Source organism: Mustela erminea, chromosome 18 (assembly GCF_009829155.1).
Source record: "Mustela erminea isolate mMusErm1 chromosome 18, mMusErm1.Pri, whole genome shotgun sequence".
Lineage (NCBI taxonomy): Eukaryota > Metazoa > Chordata > Mammalia > Carnivora > Mustelidae > Mustela > Mustela erminea.
In genome coordinates this window covers 25,340,539-25,357,300 of record NC_045631.1, presented here as the reverse complement: position 1 = coordinate 25,357,300, position 16,762 = coordinate 25,340,539, and the positions used below count along the sequence as shown (strand labels likewise).

Here is a 16,762-nt window from a genome sequence, read left to right as displayed (position 1 = left end):
ACACATATATACACACACAGGCCAAAACTGGAAATTTTACCTATATACACACACGGATGCACAGAACACTCATTTTCTCTTTGTTGGCAATGCCAAGTAACCAAAACTTCCTTCAATACGGGTCAGGTTAAATAAATTATAGTACAACCATACAATGGAATACTATATGACCATTAAAAATAACAGACACCTCTACTTAAAAAAAACAAACATGAAGATGATGACAATATAATAGCGGCTTTCTTGAACTCTTACTATGTACCAGACAATGTTCTGAACATTTTACATGTACTAATTCATTTCACTGACACAACAACACTAAATGACTGATGGTAAACAGGCTATAATCTATGTTATATCTACAACAAATCTATAATAAAAAAATGAAGTGCAGAACAGTGTCTAAGCGTTATTTTTATTTGTGAATGTAGTCAGAAGAAAAACACAGTATGTACATATACATAAATTACACATATAAAACTTCTGCAAAAATAAACTGTTAATGGTGGTTGCTTAAAGAGAGGGAAACTTATTTTTCATGGCCTATTCACACTGGAGGGGCAGAGAAACAATGTTTTTAACTGTAAACACTTTTGTATTCCTAAAATTTTTGTTAAGTACATGTACTCTTTTTGTTTAAAAAAGAATATCCAAAAGACCTTGAAAAAGCCCCAGAGCTAGTGACTACCGAGAAGGAAGGTTGCCACAAAGACCAGCAAATGGCCCACACACAGCCCCTTACCTATCCACTTCCTCCTTCATGTACGTGGTATAACTGCTGCCATCATAGGACAGGAGCAGCCCTCCATCACTCAGACGATGCACATCTACTTCTACACATGAACCATTCATGATCACCACATAGGAATTAGGGGACTGCCGCGTCACCTGCAGGGAATGAGAACCAGAAGGGACAAGTCAGTGTGTCCCTTCCAGGTGGAGCCCCAGAAAAAAAAAGACACTACCTCAAAAATATAGGTAAGAAACATCTCCCAGAGAAGAAGGTGCTCCTAGCATCAATGTCTGTGGGCAGGGCTTAGTCCTGCTGCAAGCTAATAGGGCAACCTTAGATGCTTTCCCCTAGTCTGGTTGGTCTCTGACTCTTATGTCACATTAAAGAACACTGAAACATTTTTATAGAAACATCAAATACTACTTTAGGCTACTGACACAAATAATGACAGCAATTTCACTAATACCCTACCCTGAAGTAAACCAAACATTTCCCCCATCCCTTAACCTAAAGAAAGCAAGCTAACAAAGAAAAACAAAAAGTAAGGTGTAGTTTTCTGTGGGGTTCGGCATACCTTAAGTACATATTTGACTCCCCCATAGATAAGTTCAACATCTACTGTATTCAGAAGCGTATGCGCAGGAAGGACTTGACCCCTGAAAGAACAAAAACATAAAGTCATATTTACTTCTAGAAAGTTCCAGAAGTTTGTCAGGAAATCTCAAGGTTATTAATGGTAGCACTTCCTGGACTATCAAGACTGGAAACAGCCTAAAGGACCATCAATAAAGGACTGATACATGAATTACGAAAAGGCCCTATAATGAAAAATTATACAGTCATTAAAAAGAAAGCAGAAGGCTTTTATGTATATATATTTTTTAGTTTACTTATTGATAATCTCTACACCCAGTGTGGTGCTTGAACTCATGACCCTGAGATTAACAGTTGTATGGTCTACTGACTGAGCCAGCCAGGCACCCAGAAAGATGGAGGCTTTTATGTCCTAATACAGACTACTCTCCAAAATACACTGTTAAGTGAAAAAAGCAAGTGAAATTGTGAACAGTTCCAGAGTATGCTACCATTTGTGTTTCTAAAAAAATAAGGGGTGGGAAGAAATAAATATTACATGTACATGCTTATATAAATTTAAAATATGTCTGGAAGGTTACAGAAGAACTGGTAACATGAGTTGACATAGTGGAAAAAATTAGGTGAGCAAAGAACAGAGGTAAGAAGGAAATTTTCACTACCTTTTTGTGCCTTTTGAACTTTGAACCATGTGAATATATTACTTGTTATTAAAAATAAATAAAATTGGGCGCCTGGTGGCTCAGGTTATGATCCCGGACTCCTGGGATTGAGTCCTGCGTCAAGCTCCCAGCTCCATGGGGAGTCTGTTTCTCCCTCTGACCTTCTCCCCTCTCATGCTCTCTCTCACACACACACTCTCTCTCTCAAATAAACAAAGAAAATCTTTTAAAAAGAAAGAAAGAAAATTAAACTTTAAAAAAAGAGAGAGAGAGAAATGCCCCAGTAAAATCAACCCCCATCTACTGTTATCAACTGGGACTTCATTTGAAGTAGTAAAAGAAAAAAAAAAAAAATTGGCCATGGCTGGGTTCAAGCAAAAGGGAAGGCCATTGCCTCGGAGGGAAACATTATCAAGAAAGAATTCTCACAAGAGAAAGAGGGAGTGAGTGATAAAGCAAGCAAGGCAAGATGTTAATAACTGGTGAATCCGGGTGAAGAATACATAGAAGTTGTACGATTCATGCCACTCGTTTTTTTTTTTTTTTTAAACAAATTACTTCAAAATACAAGTTTGAAAAATAAATAAAAAATAACTAACATTAAAAAGATGAAGGGAAGTTTGCAGAGGAGATTACGCATGACACATATGTACACTGGCAGGGAAGCCATTTAACTAATTTAGAGATTACATGGTGAGGAACAGATGTAAGTAAAACTGGACTGGTAAAAAAGGGGTCAAAGTATATAGGGAGTTGAAAGTCACACTGAGGGATTTAGATTTAATACACGAGGGTAATGTGAGCTGTTGAAGATTTTAGTGCATGAGAGCAACACAATGAAAGATACCTATCGTAAGACTTGAGTAACTGTGCTATCTCAGTTCAATTTTTAAAATTTTGCTTCTCCCTTTCAGACACCTTAAAAGAAAGCTGATATAAGCCTAACAACACAGAAGGAAATAAAGTGCCTGTGATTAAAGTGCTTTAAAATGATTAGCCCCTTGGGCCATTCCTCCAAGGACTCAAAGGCAGAGCTTAGTCTCTAGAACCAGAGTTAAAAATTAGTTTAGCCCCATATGGCCTGGTCCTCTAGTTGCAAGACTCATGAGGTCATCCTGAATATCAGCCTCAATTATGAATTTCTGAAAGGTGTTACAGGTAATATATGAAATATTCAGGGTTTGATTCTAGAGAGAAATACCAGAATTTCATCACAAGGGTGGGTTTCGAGAGATTTAATACTTGTACCGGAGAAAATGCTTATTTTAGCTGAATTCATTTTTAAAAAGCAACCCACTCTGGGGTACCTGGATGGCTCAGTTGGTTGAGTGCCCAACTCTTGGTTTTGGCTCAGGTCCAGATCTCAGGGTGATGATCTCATGGTTGTGAGATCAAGCCCTGCATTAAGCTCCCTGCTCTGTGGGGAATCTGCCTGAGATTCTCTCCCTCTGCTCTCTCTCTCAAATGAATGAATGAATGAATGAATGAATGAATAGCAACCCATTCTAACTGTGGTAGAAGTTAATTTCTAGAATCTAAAGTTAGAGTCCCCAAATAATTTGCCATAAAAACTTCCACAACGGGGTCACCCGGGTGGCTCAGTCAGTTTAGCATCTGCCTTCTCAGGTCGTGATCCCAGGATCCTGGGATAGAACCCTGTATTGGATTCCCTGCTTGGCAAGGAACCTGCTACTCCCTCTCCCTCTGCTTGCTTGTGATCTCTGTCAAATAAGTAAATAAAATCTTAAAAAAAAATAACTCCCACATCAGGGCGCCTGGGTGCCTCAGTCAGTTAAGCGTCTGACTCTTGGTTTCGGTTCAGGTTATGTTCTCAGGGTCATGAGATTGAGCCCCAAGATGGGCTCCGTTCCCAACAGGCGTCTGCTGAGATTCTCTCCCCCTCTCTCTCTGCTCCCCCCACCGCACTTGCTCTCTTTCTTTCAAAAAAAAAATCTTTAAAACAAAACAAAACAAAAACTGCATATTTTCTCTCCCCCACCTCCATGATCACCGAGTAAGAGGTAGCATTCACAAGCTGGCAGGAATAGAGAGAAGAATAAATCGATCTTTGAAGCAGGACTATTGGTTAACATGCCCATGAGAAACAAAGCCTACCTTTCTAAGGAGTGAAGGAAGTTGGAGATGCTATTCCGCAGGCTCACATCTGCCACGTGGAGAGCCCCACATACAACTCCCAACATGGTGTCAGGTCGCTCTGCCTGAAGGAAAGAAAAAGAAGGCAGATCAAAAGCATGGTCACTTAGCACCATGGCTCCTCAATTTAAATCAGGTCCAAATTCGCTCTGAAGCAACAGCTAGCATTGAGAACCTCTATCCTTATTACTCAACTGATATTTGAGATAAAAACACATTAATTTTAGAACTTGAATAGAGGCAAGGGTGCATAGGTGGCAGAGCTAGCTAAGTGTCTGACTCTTCGTGTTAGGTCAGGCCATGATCTCAGGGTTGTAAGACTGAGCCCAACATTGGGCTTCATGCTCAGTCTGGAGTCCACTTGAGATTCTCTTTCCCTCTTCCTGCCCTCCCTGACTTGTGCTCTCTCGCTCTAAAATGAATAAATAAATCTTTTTTTTTAATTAAGATTTTATTCATTTATTTATCAGAGAAGAGAGATGGTGAGAGAGGGACCATAAGCAGAGAGAGCATGAGAGAGAAAAGCAGGCTCCCCACTGAGCAGGGAGTCTGAAGTGGGGCTTTATCCCAGGACCCTAGGATCATGACCCAAGCCAAAGGCAGATGCTTAATGACTGAGCCACCCAGGCACCCCTGAATAAATCTTAAAAAAAAAAAAAAATTGAAAAAAAAAAAAATTGAATAAAGGCTTCATTTGAATAGAGATAAAAAACACCTTTTTCTCTATTCTCCCTAAGGATTTCCACTGAACTCATCAGAGAGGAATTCAAAAACAAGATTTTGTCATAAATGAATTTAAAAAGGTACAAGGATCTGGCTAATGATAATCTCAAAGAAATATGGTACATAATTGAAATTTGGACCTTCAGATAATTTAGATCAATCTAATGATTTTACATACAGTCTTATTTAGAACAGCCCAGTGATTCAGAAACAAGGGGTAACTGCTGATTTAAATGAGACCCCCTCATCAGGACTTGATAGATGGATGTAAAAGCTGGTAACTCTGAAGCAGACTTAACATCAAATGAGGACAGACGTATTTCAATCCCTGGATGCCTCTCTTCAGATACACCCCTGGAAGTAATACTAGAACCCATAAAATGACCAGGTAACACAGGCACGAGGACTCCGTGGTGCTAAAATTACACTGACTCCTAGTTTTTTTCCAAGTAGATCAAGCATCATTTACATTAGAATCAAATACATTTTCTCTAGTGACACAGACTGATCACACAACCCTGTAAAAACCCAGTCCCCAAAGCTGTTTGGCAAGTGGGAAAACACACACCTGTACTTTCTCTGCTATCAGTCTGTCCAGCCAGCCAGTGTCTATTCTATTCAGCTGAAAGCTTTCAGTCTCCAACAATTTGATGAGGTATTCAACTGTAGTTCGAAAGTCGCCCCGAATAGATAGCTCCTTCAAAGCCACCACCATGTTTCTGGGAGAAGAACAGAAGCAGATCTGTTTCAGCCACAAACATTTACATGTTTTTCAATCATTTTAAAGAATCGTTTCGATCCTTTGGAGTCTGAGGAGGGACAAACAAATGAGGGTGCACATGTAAGTGTGCTCATTCACATGCATTCCAGACAAGGGAGTCTGTAAGTCAGTAACTTTAGGAGTCTTGAATGCTATTAGCATAAGAGCATCAGAAAATCACACATATCATTACGTAGAATACAGAACAAATTATGTGCAAGCCACCCTCTGTTTTCACTTATTGGGTTTCCATCGTTTCCGGCTACCTAGGATTAGGGTATAATCCTCCCCTCCTTACACCTTATTTTATTAAAGTATAATTTACATATAATAAAACACATTTAAATATACTGCTCGATACACTTTGACAAACGCTAATAATTTAATTAGGTTCCCAGACAGTGAGGCAACTGGTTGGGTAAAGCCTGACCCTGCATGTAAGAGTGTTTTTTTAAGCTGCATTTTAGACATCTGTGGAAGAAACTGCTCATTACTTTTTTTATTTCCCAATACAGCATAAAATGATCTAGTTTTAACAAAATTAGTTTTTTCCTGTATATTTCTGCCCAGTGTCTATCTTGCACGGGGTAGGTTCTTAGTTCCACAAATATTTAATTAGGTACCTCGGAGACTCAAAACATTATTAGACTCATAAGGGAAAGAGAATATAGATACAATAACCCTTTCAAAATATATGGCAGAATATCATAAATGCCAGTAGAGATATAAGCAAAGTGCTGGAGTAGGTTTAGGAAGAGAGAAAATCCCCCTCCCCATGGTTTCATGAAGAATGTGGAATCTGATATGGGATAAAAGTACAGGCGGGATTATGACTATGACAGGAATATCATTTCAATGGTCCAGGCATTCCCTCAGCCTAGAAAATTATTCTGTTTCTCACCTCCATCCCCTTCTCCACACCCTCTTGGCCTGGCTTATTCCTATATGCTACTCAGCCACCAGTCTAGAGGTCACCTCCTTCAGGGAAACCTTCCCTGACCCTCTCTCAGCTGAGTCAGCTGACTCAGCTGTATGTTCCTGTAACACACTGATGTAATCCCACTATCATAAACAACATTTGCTACATTGAGTTTTGTCACTTATTGCCCATCTTCCTGTGGACTATAACACTCCATTAAGACAGAGATTTTTAACCTGGGTCCTCATTATGTTGCCATCTCCAACAGATATTAAAAAAATATCTGATGAATGTAGTGAATAAAAGAATGGACAAAGGAAATAGCAAGAACAAAGAAAGAGGGACAAAAACATGGGTTATGTTCAGGGAACATTATGACTGAAGCAGAGGCTATGAGGACAGGAACCAGTGGCAAAGCCACTTAACGAACAAATATTGACTGAGTACATACTATGTTCAGGAAAATCAATAGCAACAAAGCATGCATGGTCCTGTTCTCATGGTATCTGGATTACCATCTATGGAAAATAATGCTGAAAATGGGCAGTGAGGCTATTCTGGAGGATAAGAATATGAGCACCAAGCTGAAGAATATAGATCTAATGTTATTTAGAGAGGAGAAACAAACTGAGGTGAGCATGTTGTCAAGAAGCAAGCTTATTATAGAGACCATGTATGTCTTAAAGGTTTTATTTACTTATTCATCCGAGAGACAGAATATGTGAGTGTATTCAAGGGTGTGAGTGTGGGGAAGGGGGAACAAAGTGGGGGAGGGGGATCTCAAGCAGACTCCCCGCCCAGCACCGTGCATGACGTGGGGCTCGATCCCAGGAACCTGACATCATGACCTGGGCTGAAACCAAGAGTCGACTGGGCCACACAGGCACCCTTGAGACCATATTTTTAATGTGCTGAAAGTTAACCCAGTTAGCTTTACACTGTAGAGGAATATACAGCTCAGGTCAGAAGGTGAGAAGCAAGGCTTCTGAACCATATTAGAGGACATGGCCTGTAGAAAATACTCAGCAGTCTCCTTAATTAGGACTGGACACCTAAATATCATCAGAGGCCTCTCTGGGAATGGGAATGAGTAAGGCTGAATGGATGGGGGCTGGATGAACAAGAGAGTTCATGTTTCCTCTAAAAGCAGCAGCCATACAAACAGCCTCAGTTAACTTCTGCCAAGTGGAATATAAAACCACTGTTGTCATTATCATCCCATTTTTAAGAGAAGGCAGAAATCCATATATCTATTTCAATCTCCCAACTTTTAAATACTGGCAATTTTTTGAAAATTAACACTCTGCAAGCCAATCAAAACACATCTGTGGCTGTGAGTAGTCGGCAAGCCACCAACTTGTAAGCTCTAGTGTAAGCTTTCTTCACTTTGGCAAAGCAGGATATGGCTGCGAAAGAAAAGGGCAGCTTTATAACAGATGGTTTTACTGGTAGTGTTACTTTAATTCTGAAAAACTTTACTTCCAATTTTGAATAAATGGGAAGAACAGAAGAGAGCAAAACAGAAAAATTAAGAGTTCCCTACTTCTAAATAAGTTATTAAAAAACCAACATTATTGGGGTGCCTGGGTGGTTCAGTCGTTGGGCATCTGCCTTTGGCTCAGGTTGTGATCCCAGGGTCCTGGGTCCTGCATCGGGCTCCCTGCTCGGCAGGCAGCATGCTTCTCCCTCTCCCACTCCCCCTACTTGTGTTCCCTCTCTTGCTGTGTCTGTCAAATAAAAATCTTTAAAAAAAACAAAAACAAAAAACCTCTCAACATTCTTAATAAATACTCTTGATTACACAGTCCGTGTGTTTAGTTTAAAGGTCAAAGAAATGGTTATAAATGCATGGTATAAGAAAACAGACAATGATGGGGCTCCTGGGTGGCTCAATCGGCTAAGCGTCTGCCTTTGGCTGAGGTCATGATCCCGCAGTCCTGGGACTGAGTCTCATGTTGCGCTATTTGTTCAGTGGGGAGCCAGCTTCTCCCTCTGCCTGCCACTCCCCCTGCATGTGCTTGCTCTATCTCTCTCTTTCTCTGACAAATAAATAAATAAATAAATAAGAATATAGAAAAAAATAGTAAGTACTAGTTCAATTTTTGATGGATATTCTAAAATATCTGAAGTGTAAATTATCTCCTAGAGCCCTACTTTTCAGGAAAGCAAAATTAATTTTAATATTTTATGTTTAATTAATAAATAAAATAAAATTAATATTCAATATTTGCGTTTAATATATTTATATTTGATGTATTTATATTTTATATTTAATATATTTATGTTTAATATATTTATATATTAGTAACACTATAGACAAGTTACATGTGTACAAGCTGTGTGTACAGTTCATAGTACACCGAGGACTCATGTAAACAATGTGGAGAGTTCCCTTATTCGTTTTCATGTAACAAGCAGTTTAACTTTAGTATTTTAAATTAAGACTGTAGGCTGCTTCAAATCTTCCCACCTAGCCATAAACCCACTTCATCTTACCTAGGATAAGGTTTGCCAGCTAGATTTTATCTAGATGGCCAATTTTTCTCTAATTCTGAGAAGCTGTAGTTACCCACTCTCTCAGTGTGTAAGAAAGATAAATCTAAAAACAAACAAACAGCCAGCAGTGGACACTGAAGAAAGGGGACTACACATCTGAGTCCTAAGTTTTGAAGAAATTTTGAGATTTAACTTTGTTTTCAGAAAAAAAAAGACTTTCAAAACCAGTACATTAATTTTTTCATCAAATTCATAACTCTAGTAATGTACATAAAGGGGAAAAGGAATAAATTTTATCTAGAAACTAGACATAAGCCTTCTGTTCTTGAAAACATATATAGCTATGTTTCATAACTATTTTGCATTTTTAATGTATGTAATTTCACAAGCAAATAAATGGTCTGGATCAGAAAAAAAAAACTTAAGCCTGTAGGGCATTTACAGCCATACCTTTATTTGGATGACAAATAACAGATCTTATCTATGATTTTATATGGTGCCAAGCTCTTGGTCAAGAATCTACCTCCCCACCCCCAAAACAATATTATTTCTCTGGGAAAATGTGATTTCTTTAAAGCAATCAATTTTACAAATTTATCAGAAATATGTGAAATCCTTGAAAAAACTCAGAACGGAAAACCATCTGCCAAACACTGTGTAATTGAACACAACATGAATGCAGGGACAACTGAAGATGTGTTTCTTCCAAAACATTGTCCATATCAGTACTTCTGTAGCAGATAAATGATTCTCATTCCCAAGCTCATACCTTCACAGATTAACACAATTTTTTTTTTTTTAAATGCAATCAAAGGGGGACACCTGGGTGGCTCAGTTGGTTGAGCAGCTGCCTTCAGCTCAGGTCACAATCCCAGCGTCCTGGGATCGAGTCTCACATCGGGCTCCTTGCTTGGCAGGGAGCCTGCTTCTCCCTCTGCCTCTGCCTACCACTCTGCCTGTGCTCGCTCTTGCTCCTCTTTGACAAATAAATAAATACAATCTTCAAAAAAAAAAAAAAATGCAATCAAAGGTTCTTATACTCACGAAATCGCTTCCTCTCTGTTTTCTCCCCAGGAGAAGCAGTGACCAAACTGAGAATCAGCAAATTCATGAAGGCCCCCTGCGGCAGCAACACTGAAATAACCCCAAACGTTCTTATTGCTACGGAAATTCAGTTCCTGAACTGTTCCTGAGCTGGGCTTAAAACCCTGTTAGAGAATGAAGAATAGGAGAAACCATAATATATTTCTAAGGAAGAGAGCATTTATATATTCATTGTTTAGGCTCTGTGTTAATCACAGAGGGAAGCAGAAATGATGCACAAAAATCAGAAAGGCTCGAGAGCCAACATTCAGGACTACAGATCCAATGAAGACTCGGTAATGACAGAGTTGGATGAAATGGTCAATGAAGCAGTGACCACTTATTTGTCTGCTTGGCTGAGACTTCTGTAAACTTCCCTCTCCAGAGGAAGTCCCAAGATTCTTACAGAAGCAGGTCTTCAGATACCATATGGATATTAAAATTCACAAGGAAAAAAAAAAGTGTGAAACTTTTAAGTGGTGAGTTACCTCATCTGGATTTTCACTGGTGATCCGAGCAGCAATAACATGGCCCCTTGGACAAGGAACGTGAGCAGAATTTTCAAAATCAATGGGAGCATCGCCCCAGGGAGATACCCCATACATCATACGAATATCCTTGATTCTGTATAGAGGGATCCCCATAGCAATCTGAAAAGAAAAACATCACTCATTTTTTTCAAGGGTATTTTCCTTAAAATGTGGAGGTTAACAGATTACCTACAAGATTTTTCATTTTAGTAGCCACCACCTAAAATGTTCTATTTTTGTTGCAGCCTGTATTCTACAACAATCAAGTAAGGAACCCAAGTTGTCTGTGTGTCTGCTGACATCGCTCCATTAAGGGAGCAGGATTAAAATACATAATGGGAGAGTCAGCGTACATGACTATCCAAGAAGTTCAGACAACTGAAAAGTCCTGTGTCATAATTATTTCATAATTATTCCCACAAACCACGGAGAAAGTATATAAATTTTTAGTACTTAATGGGAACCCAGAAGGCACTCCCATTGTGGGCAAAGAACATGTTCAATACAAATGATATCAAACCTCACCATTGGCCATTACTGCCTCCCATAACATTTGTTTCCTGGGCCGAATGGAGAAAACAAGATTAACAACACGCACTTTAAACAGTACAAAAATAAACAAGTGCCGCCAGAGTCTTGCCAGGAAAAACATTCACCACCACTCTGCTTCATTACAGAACGTGAGTAAAAAAAGGAGAAGAGGACAAAGTCATAAGGTTTTTTACAATTAAATTAATTGAATAAAGCAAATTATTTTAAAAATTTCTTTCTAAAATATGACAGTTTTTCCCAAACAAGTCTGGCCTAAAAAACATGATAGTACTACTAGATTTGTGCCACATCAGGAAAACCAACCCACACATCACAACCCATACAGCATGAGATGAACACAAGATGAGATTCTAATAGGAGGTGCTTCTCTCTTAGCAGACACCAGTTAAACCCGTTTCTCAGGCATCCTGGACATTCAGAACTCCTGCAGGCAACTCACTCAGCCAAGATCAGGGTGATTCACCTGGAGTTGTGCTGCAGGGAGGTTGACATCAGCCACCATCTCTGTACAAGGATGCTCCACCTGCAGCCGAGGGTTCAGCTCCAGAAAGTAGAAGCTTCCATCCTGGCTGTAGAGGTATTCCACAGTCCCAGCACTCACATAACCAACCATTTTGGCAAGTTTCACTGCACACTTGAAGAAGAAATATAAGTCGACATAAGTATATCTCAACCTTGACCAGCTGCCAGACCACTGTAGCCCCTCTCTCTCTCCCGGACTCAAATGTTCACCGTTTTTAAGTGCCTCCAAAGGCTTTGAGCCACACAAGAGTAAATTTCACTCTCCCTGATTACTAAATAAGGCCCCTAAGACATGGATGGCAAACTCAATCCAGAGTTGGGAAAACCGTTTCTCAATTGGGATCACAGGCAACCTCACCCTCTCAGCTGTAAGTGTATGCTGGCAAAAAAAAAAACCCAAAACCAAAAAACACACCACCATGGCAGACTATTCAGGGTATCCTGGTTTTTAGTATTCCTTGTAATCATCCTAGAAACATGGCTGTCCAGCTATAGACTAGACTTTGTAACCTCTCTTATAGCTAGTGACTCAGTTTTGACATACGTAATGTCAACATTTGTGAGTAATATGCATAAGCCCTCAATCAGGTTTGGAAAGGAAAGTACTTTTCCTCTGTTCCTAGCTTCTCCCTTTCTGTGTTCTGGAACACAGTCACAACAGTTCAAGTCAGTTTCCACCATGCAGATGAAAACATACTAAGAATGACAGAACAAAACAGAAAGAACCTGAATTGCAAGATGGCCTCAGGAAGCAGAACTGTCCTACCAACCCTGGAGAGCTCACCTCAGATTATGATGGGAAGGGAAGAGAAACTTCTACCTCATCTAGGCCATTTTATTTTTTAGATCTTTTATTAAACTGCTTAACCTGTCTACTAATCAATACAGAAATTATAAAATACAGGTAGGATGCTACTATTTAAAAAAATTAAAATATGGGATGTTAGCTTAGCAACAGAGTAGTGGGTAGCAAGGAATCAAAGTGGGTAGCTTGAACCAAATCAAGCAAAAATCAAAACAATCAAGTGTTTGATTCCAACAATGAGGTTAGGGCCTCATTGTTAGGCATAACGAAACATTCGGTAAGCTGTTTTCCATAATAACTTGGACAGCAGATAACACACCAAATAAGCCCTAAGAAAAAGTTAGAAAAAGCCAGACTGAAGAAACCAACTGCTTTTGTACCCCAAAACCAGGTTAGATTTTCACCCTAAAGCAACCCAGTATCAAAGATCAACTAATAGAGGAAAACAATGTATCTAGAAATCTTGGGAGTATGGTTACTCCTATTCTGAAGCTGGCTGGATGCAAATAATCCAGAAAACTAAGTTTTGAAGGAACTGTATTTCTAAACATACCACAAACCTGGCCTTGAAAAGCCTATGATTGATAATGGGAGTAATATTTGTGACTCCACTCTTGCACCGACTCTGCCAAAGAAGGCATAGTCTCCGAGGCCCAATCACAGAGAAAACTCAAGGAGGAAGAACTTCACAGGGAGCAAAGCCAGGTACTTCAGGGATGATGGGCTAGGGATTTACCACCAGAGAGCAGAACCAGAGGCAGAGAAAGGGCTAACTGAAATCATCACAATTCCTGCCGAGAAGGATCTGCTAACTGCTATGGGCCAATGATTATTGTATATTTTTCATTCTTCTTTTTTTCAAATGGGAGTTATCCTGTTCATATTCCACCACTGTATATTGGGTAGATGCTGGAGGGAGGTGACCAGGGGTAGATAACTTGTATTTTTAGGCCACTGGCCCATGAAAAGCCACATGAACATTTAATGCAGAGAACTGTACATGACCTAGAGATCTTGGACTCTGAGCTGACTGTAGTAACTCTGGACTGATGAGACTTTGGGCTATCTTCTTTGGGGAAAGACTAAGAATGCTAGTGAGAAAGTACAGTGAGAAAAGGGGTGTGAAAAGATAATGGGTAGCTGGAGGAGCAGAGTGAGGCAGATTATTAAATGCCCTTCAGTGATTTTTCTGTGTGTCATTCATCTAGTAATAGCATCTCCTCAATTTCAGCTGAGTAAATGGCCACCCAGTTAGTGATTACAATTCCCAACATCCCTCACAGCTAGGTGTGATTGTGTAACTGAATTTTGCCAAAAGGATATGAAAAGAAGTAGTAATGCGGGTAACTTCTAGATCACATTTTTACATGCTTGTCCTCCTAGTCCTTTGTCTCCTCCTCCCACAGGCTACAATATGAACCTCATCTTGTGAGGAGGCTTTAATCATGAAGATAATAACACCTTAGGGCAAGGGTTGGCAAACACTTTCATTAAAGAACCAGATAGTAATTATTTTCAGCTTTGTGGTCTATGGAGTTTCTGCCACAACCACGCAACTCTGTCACTGCAGCAACAAAGCAGCCAGATCAGACATAAATCAATTAGTACGGCTGTGATGAAGTAACTTTTTATTCACAAAGAAAGTTGGCAGGTTGGATTTGGCTAAGAAGCTGTAGTTTGCTGACCCTGTTCCTAGTGAATGGCAGAGCAATAAACCCTGGTATCAATTCATCTCACAATGATGGTGAGAATGAGAAAGAGAATTTATAACTTGTTTAAGCCACTGAATTTTGGAGGCCTCTTTTTTTATAACAGTTAAAGAATGATTCTTAATAAATTCACACAGTGTAGGAATTAAACTTCTAACACAGATGACCATATATTTAGCTTGTTTGAAATTCATGAGAAAAGAGATGGAAAATATATTTCCAGTAAGATGACTCAGTCACTATTCCAGAAAAGATCACGTTCAAACCCATAAACTACAACTGTTTCCAAGGGATCCAGCAAGACTGCTGATTCTTTTCTACACAAAAATACAGAATATATAAACTTTAGAGATGTGAAGAGGACCTTTCAAGAGGTAATAGATTTGAATAAATACATCTGAAGATTCAAAGATAATCAACTAGAAAATGGAATTACCCACTTATCAGGAGCTTGTTGGAAAAAAAAAAAAAATCAGGGGTGCCTGGGTGGCTCAGTCAGTTAAGCATCTACTCTTGGTTTCAGCTCAGGTCATGATCTCAGGGTCTTGAGATTGAGCCTCATGTTGGGTTCCATGCTCAGTGCTGAGTCTGCCAGATTCTCTTCCTCTAGGGGTGCCTGGGTGGCTTAGGTAATGATCTCAGAATCCTGGGATCGAGCCCTGCAAAGAGCCTGCTTCTCCCTCTGCCCCTCCCCTTGCTCGTGCCTTCTCTCTCTCCCAAGTAAATATATAAAATCTGGGCAAAAAAAAGATTCTCCCCTTCTGTCTGTTCCCCCACTTGTGCATGTGCTCTCTATCTCAAATAAATAAAATCTAAATACATATATATAAAACAGTAAGATTTTAAAAATCCCAAAATTTCTTTTCTTTACCTCTACTCAAAATAGTACACTAGGGACACCTGGGTGGCTCAGTCAGTTAAGTATCTGCCTTTGCCTCAGGTCATGATCCTAGGGTCCTGGGATCAAGTTCCACATTAGACTCCTTGCTCTGTCAGAAACCTGCTCCTCTGCCTGCCGTTCCTCCCACTTTTACTCGCTTTCTCTCTCTCTCTCTCTCTGACAAATAAATAAATAAATAAATTTTTTCTTTTAAAAAAAAAGTACACTAAATTTTTTTCAAAACGTGAAATGATTGAGAGCCTGAAATGTTTAGAGGGAGAACAGCAGAATCATCTGTCCTTTAGGAAAAGGATATAATCTTATCAATTATCTAGAACCACTGTTTGAAATTTCACTATTTGCAGACTGGTATAAGAACTGAAGGAGCAGTAGTCCTATTTGAGGAAAAAAAAAAAAAAAGACAGCTTTTCATATACACACCTGTTCCATATGTTCAAATACTGCTGGAGTAGCAATAGCAGCAGGTGCTTCCTCAATAATCTTCTGATGCCTGCGCTGTACAGAGCAGTCACGGCCAAAGAGAGAGATAGCATTGCCATACTGATCTGCTAGGATCTGTACCTCCAGGTGACGAGACTGTTTGGCTAGTCTCATCACAAATATAGGAGACCCAGGGACTTCAGCTTGAACCTACATTAGGAAAGGAAATAAAACAAATTCTTAAGTGGTAAGCATTTTTTTTCCATTCTGATAAGCTGCTTCAATTTCAACAGGCAGATGCCTAGAAGTGTCAGGGACCACGTGAATTAGTAGGAGTACAGCAATGAATAAAACATAGTTCATGCCCTCATCTATCTTTAAGATCCTACATTCTTTGTTATGTAACCAGCACTACTTGGTGATTAGGAAACACAGGAACACCGATGTGTTACAAAAGTGAAAAAAACAAAATAGTTTGAAAGACACACACACAAATCCCACAAAAGGGTAAAATCCTGCCATCAACTGTAGACAGCCAAATGAACACCCTGCTCCAGACGAGGTGCTTTCTTGGTTCGCATTACATCACGGACAGTGTTGTGCTCAAAGGACTTGGATATTCAGTGCTGGGGCACACTGTCACCGGAGATCGAGTTCTACCCTGGCAGGTGTTTTCTTGTAGCACTTTTAAAGATCATTCAATGTTTTCTGGCTCCCACTGCTTCTACCGAGACGTCATGCTATTGATCATATTGTTACTCCTTTGCAAGTAATCTTTTTATAGCTGCTTTAAGATCTTCTCTCTTTTTTTTTTTTACGGGGGTGGTGAGGTAGCAGAGTTACTCCGGTTATCTTAGATGTGGTTTTCTCTGTATTTGTCCTGTGGGGCTCACAATATATATTTTTTAAATCTGTGCTTGGTATCTTTCCTAAGTTCAAGATAATTCTTAGCCATTATCTCTACAAATACTGTTTCTGCTCCATGATGTCATCAGATATTGCTTCTGTTCCATCCTCTCTCTCCTCTTGAGAGTCAAAGCCCATGATGTTAGATTGTTTCACTGTATCCCATATGTCTTTTATGCTGTTTTGCTATGTAGCAAGTCTCCCCAAGACTCAGGGGACATCATTGCTGAAGACATCAATCATTTTATTTGCTCATGATACTGTCCTCATCTGGACAATTCTTCTGAACTTGC

At 39.5% G+C, this 16,762-nt stretch overlaps 1 protein-coding gene across 9 annotated transcripts in view; it reads right to left on the bottom strand.

Moving 5' to 3' along the window:
• The window catches only part of ACACA (acetyl-CoA carboxylase alpha), a 285,383-nt gene that overhangs the window by 152,994 nt on the left and 115,627 nt on the right, over window positions 1–16,762 (bottom strand). For all 9 annotated transcript variants that reach the window (XM_032319427.1, XM_032319429.1, XM_032319428.1 and 6 more), the window contains 8 exons: window positions 15,564–15,773; window positions 11,670–11,840; window positions 10,613–10,774; window positions 10,086–10,249; window positions 5,435–5,585; window positions 4,105–4,208; window positions 1,308–1,389; window positions 743–888 (listed from right to left, as the gene is read on the bottom strand). In XM_032319427.1, coding sequence (XP_032175318.1) covers window positions 743–888; window positions 1,308–1,389; window positions 4,105–4,208; window positions 5,435–5,585; window positions 10,086–10,249; window positions 10,613–10,774; window positions 11,670–11,840; window positions 15,564–15,773 — 1,190 coding nt within the window. The remainder of the gene's footprint in view (window positions 1–742; window positions 889–1,307; window positions 1,390–4,104; window positions 4,209–5,434; window positions 5,586–10,085; window positions 10,250–10,612; window positions 10,775–11,669; window positions 11,841–15,563; window positions 15,774–16,762) is intronic.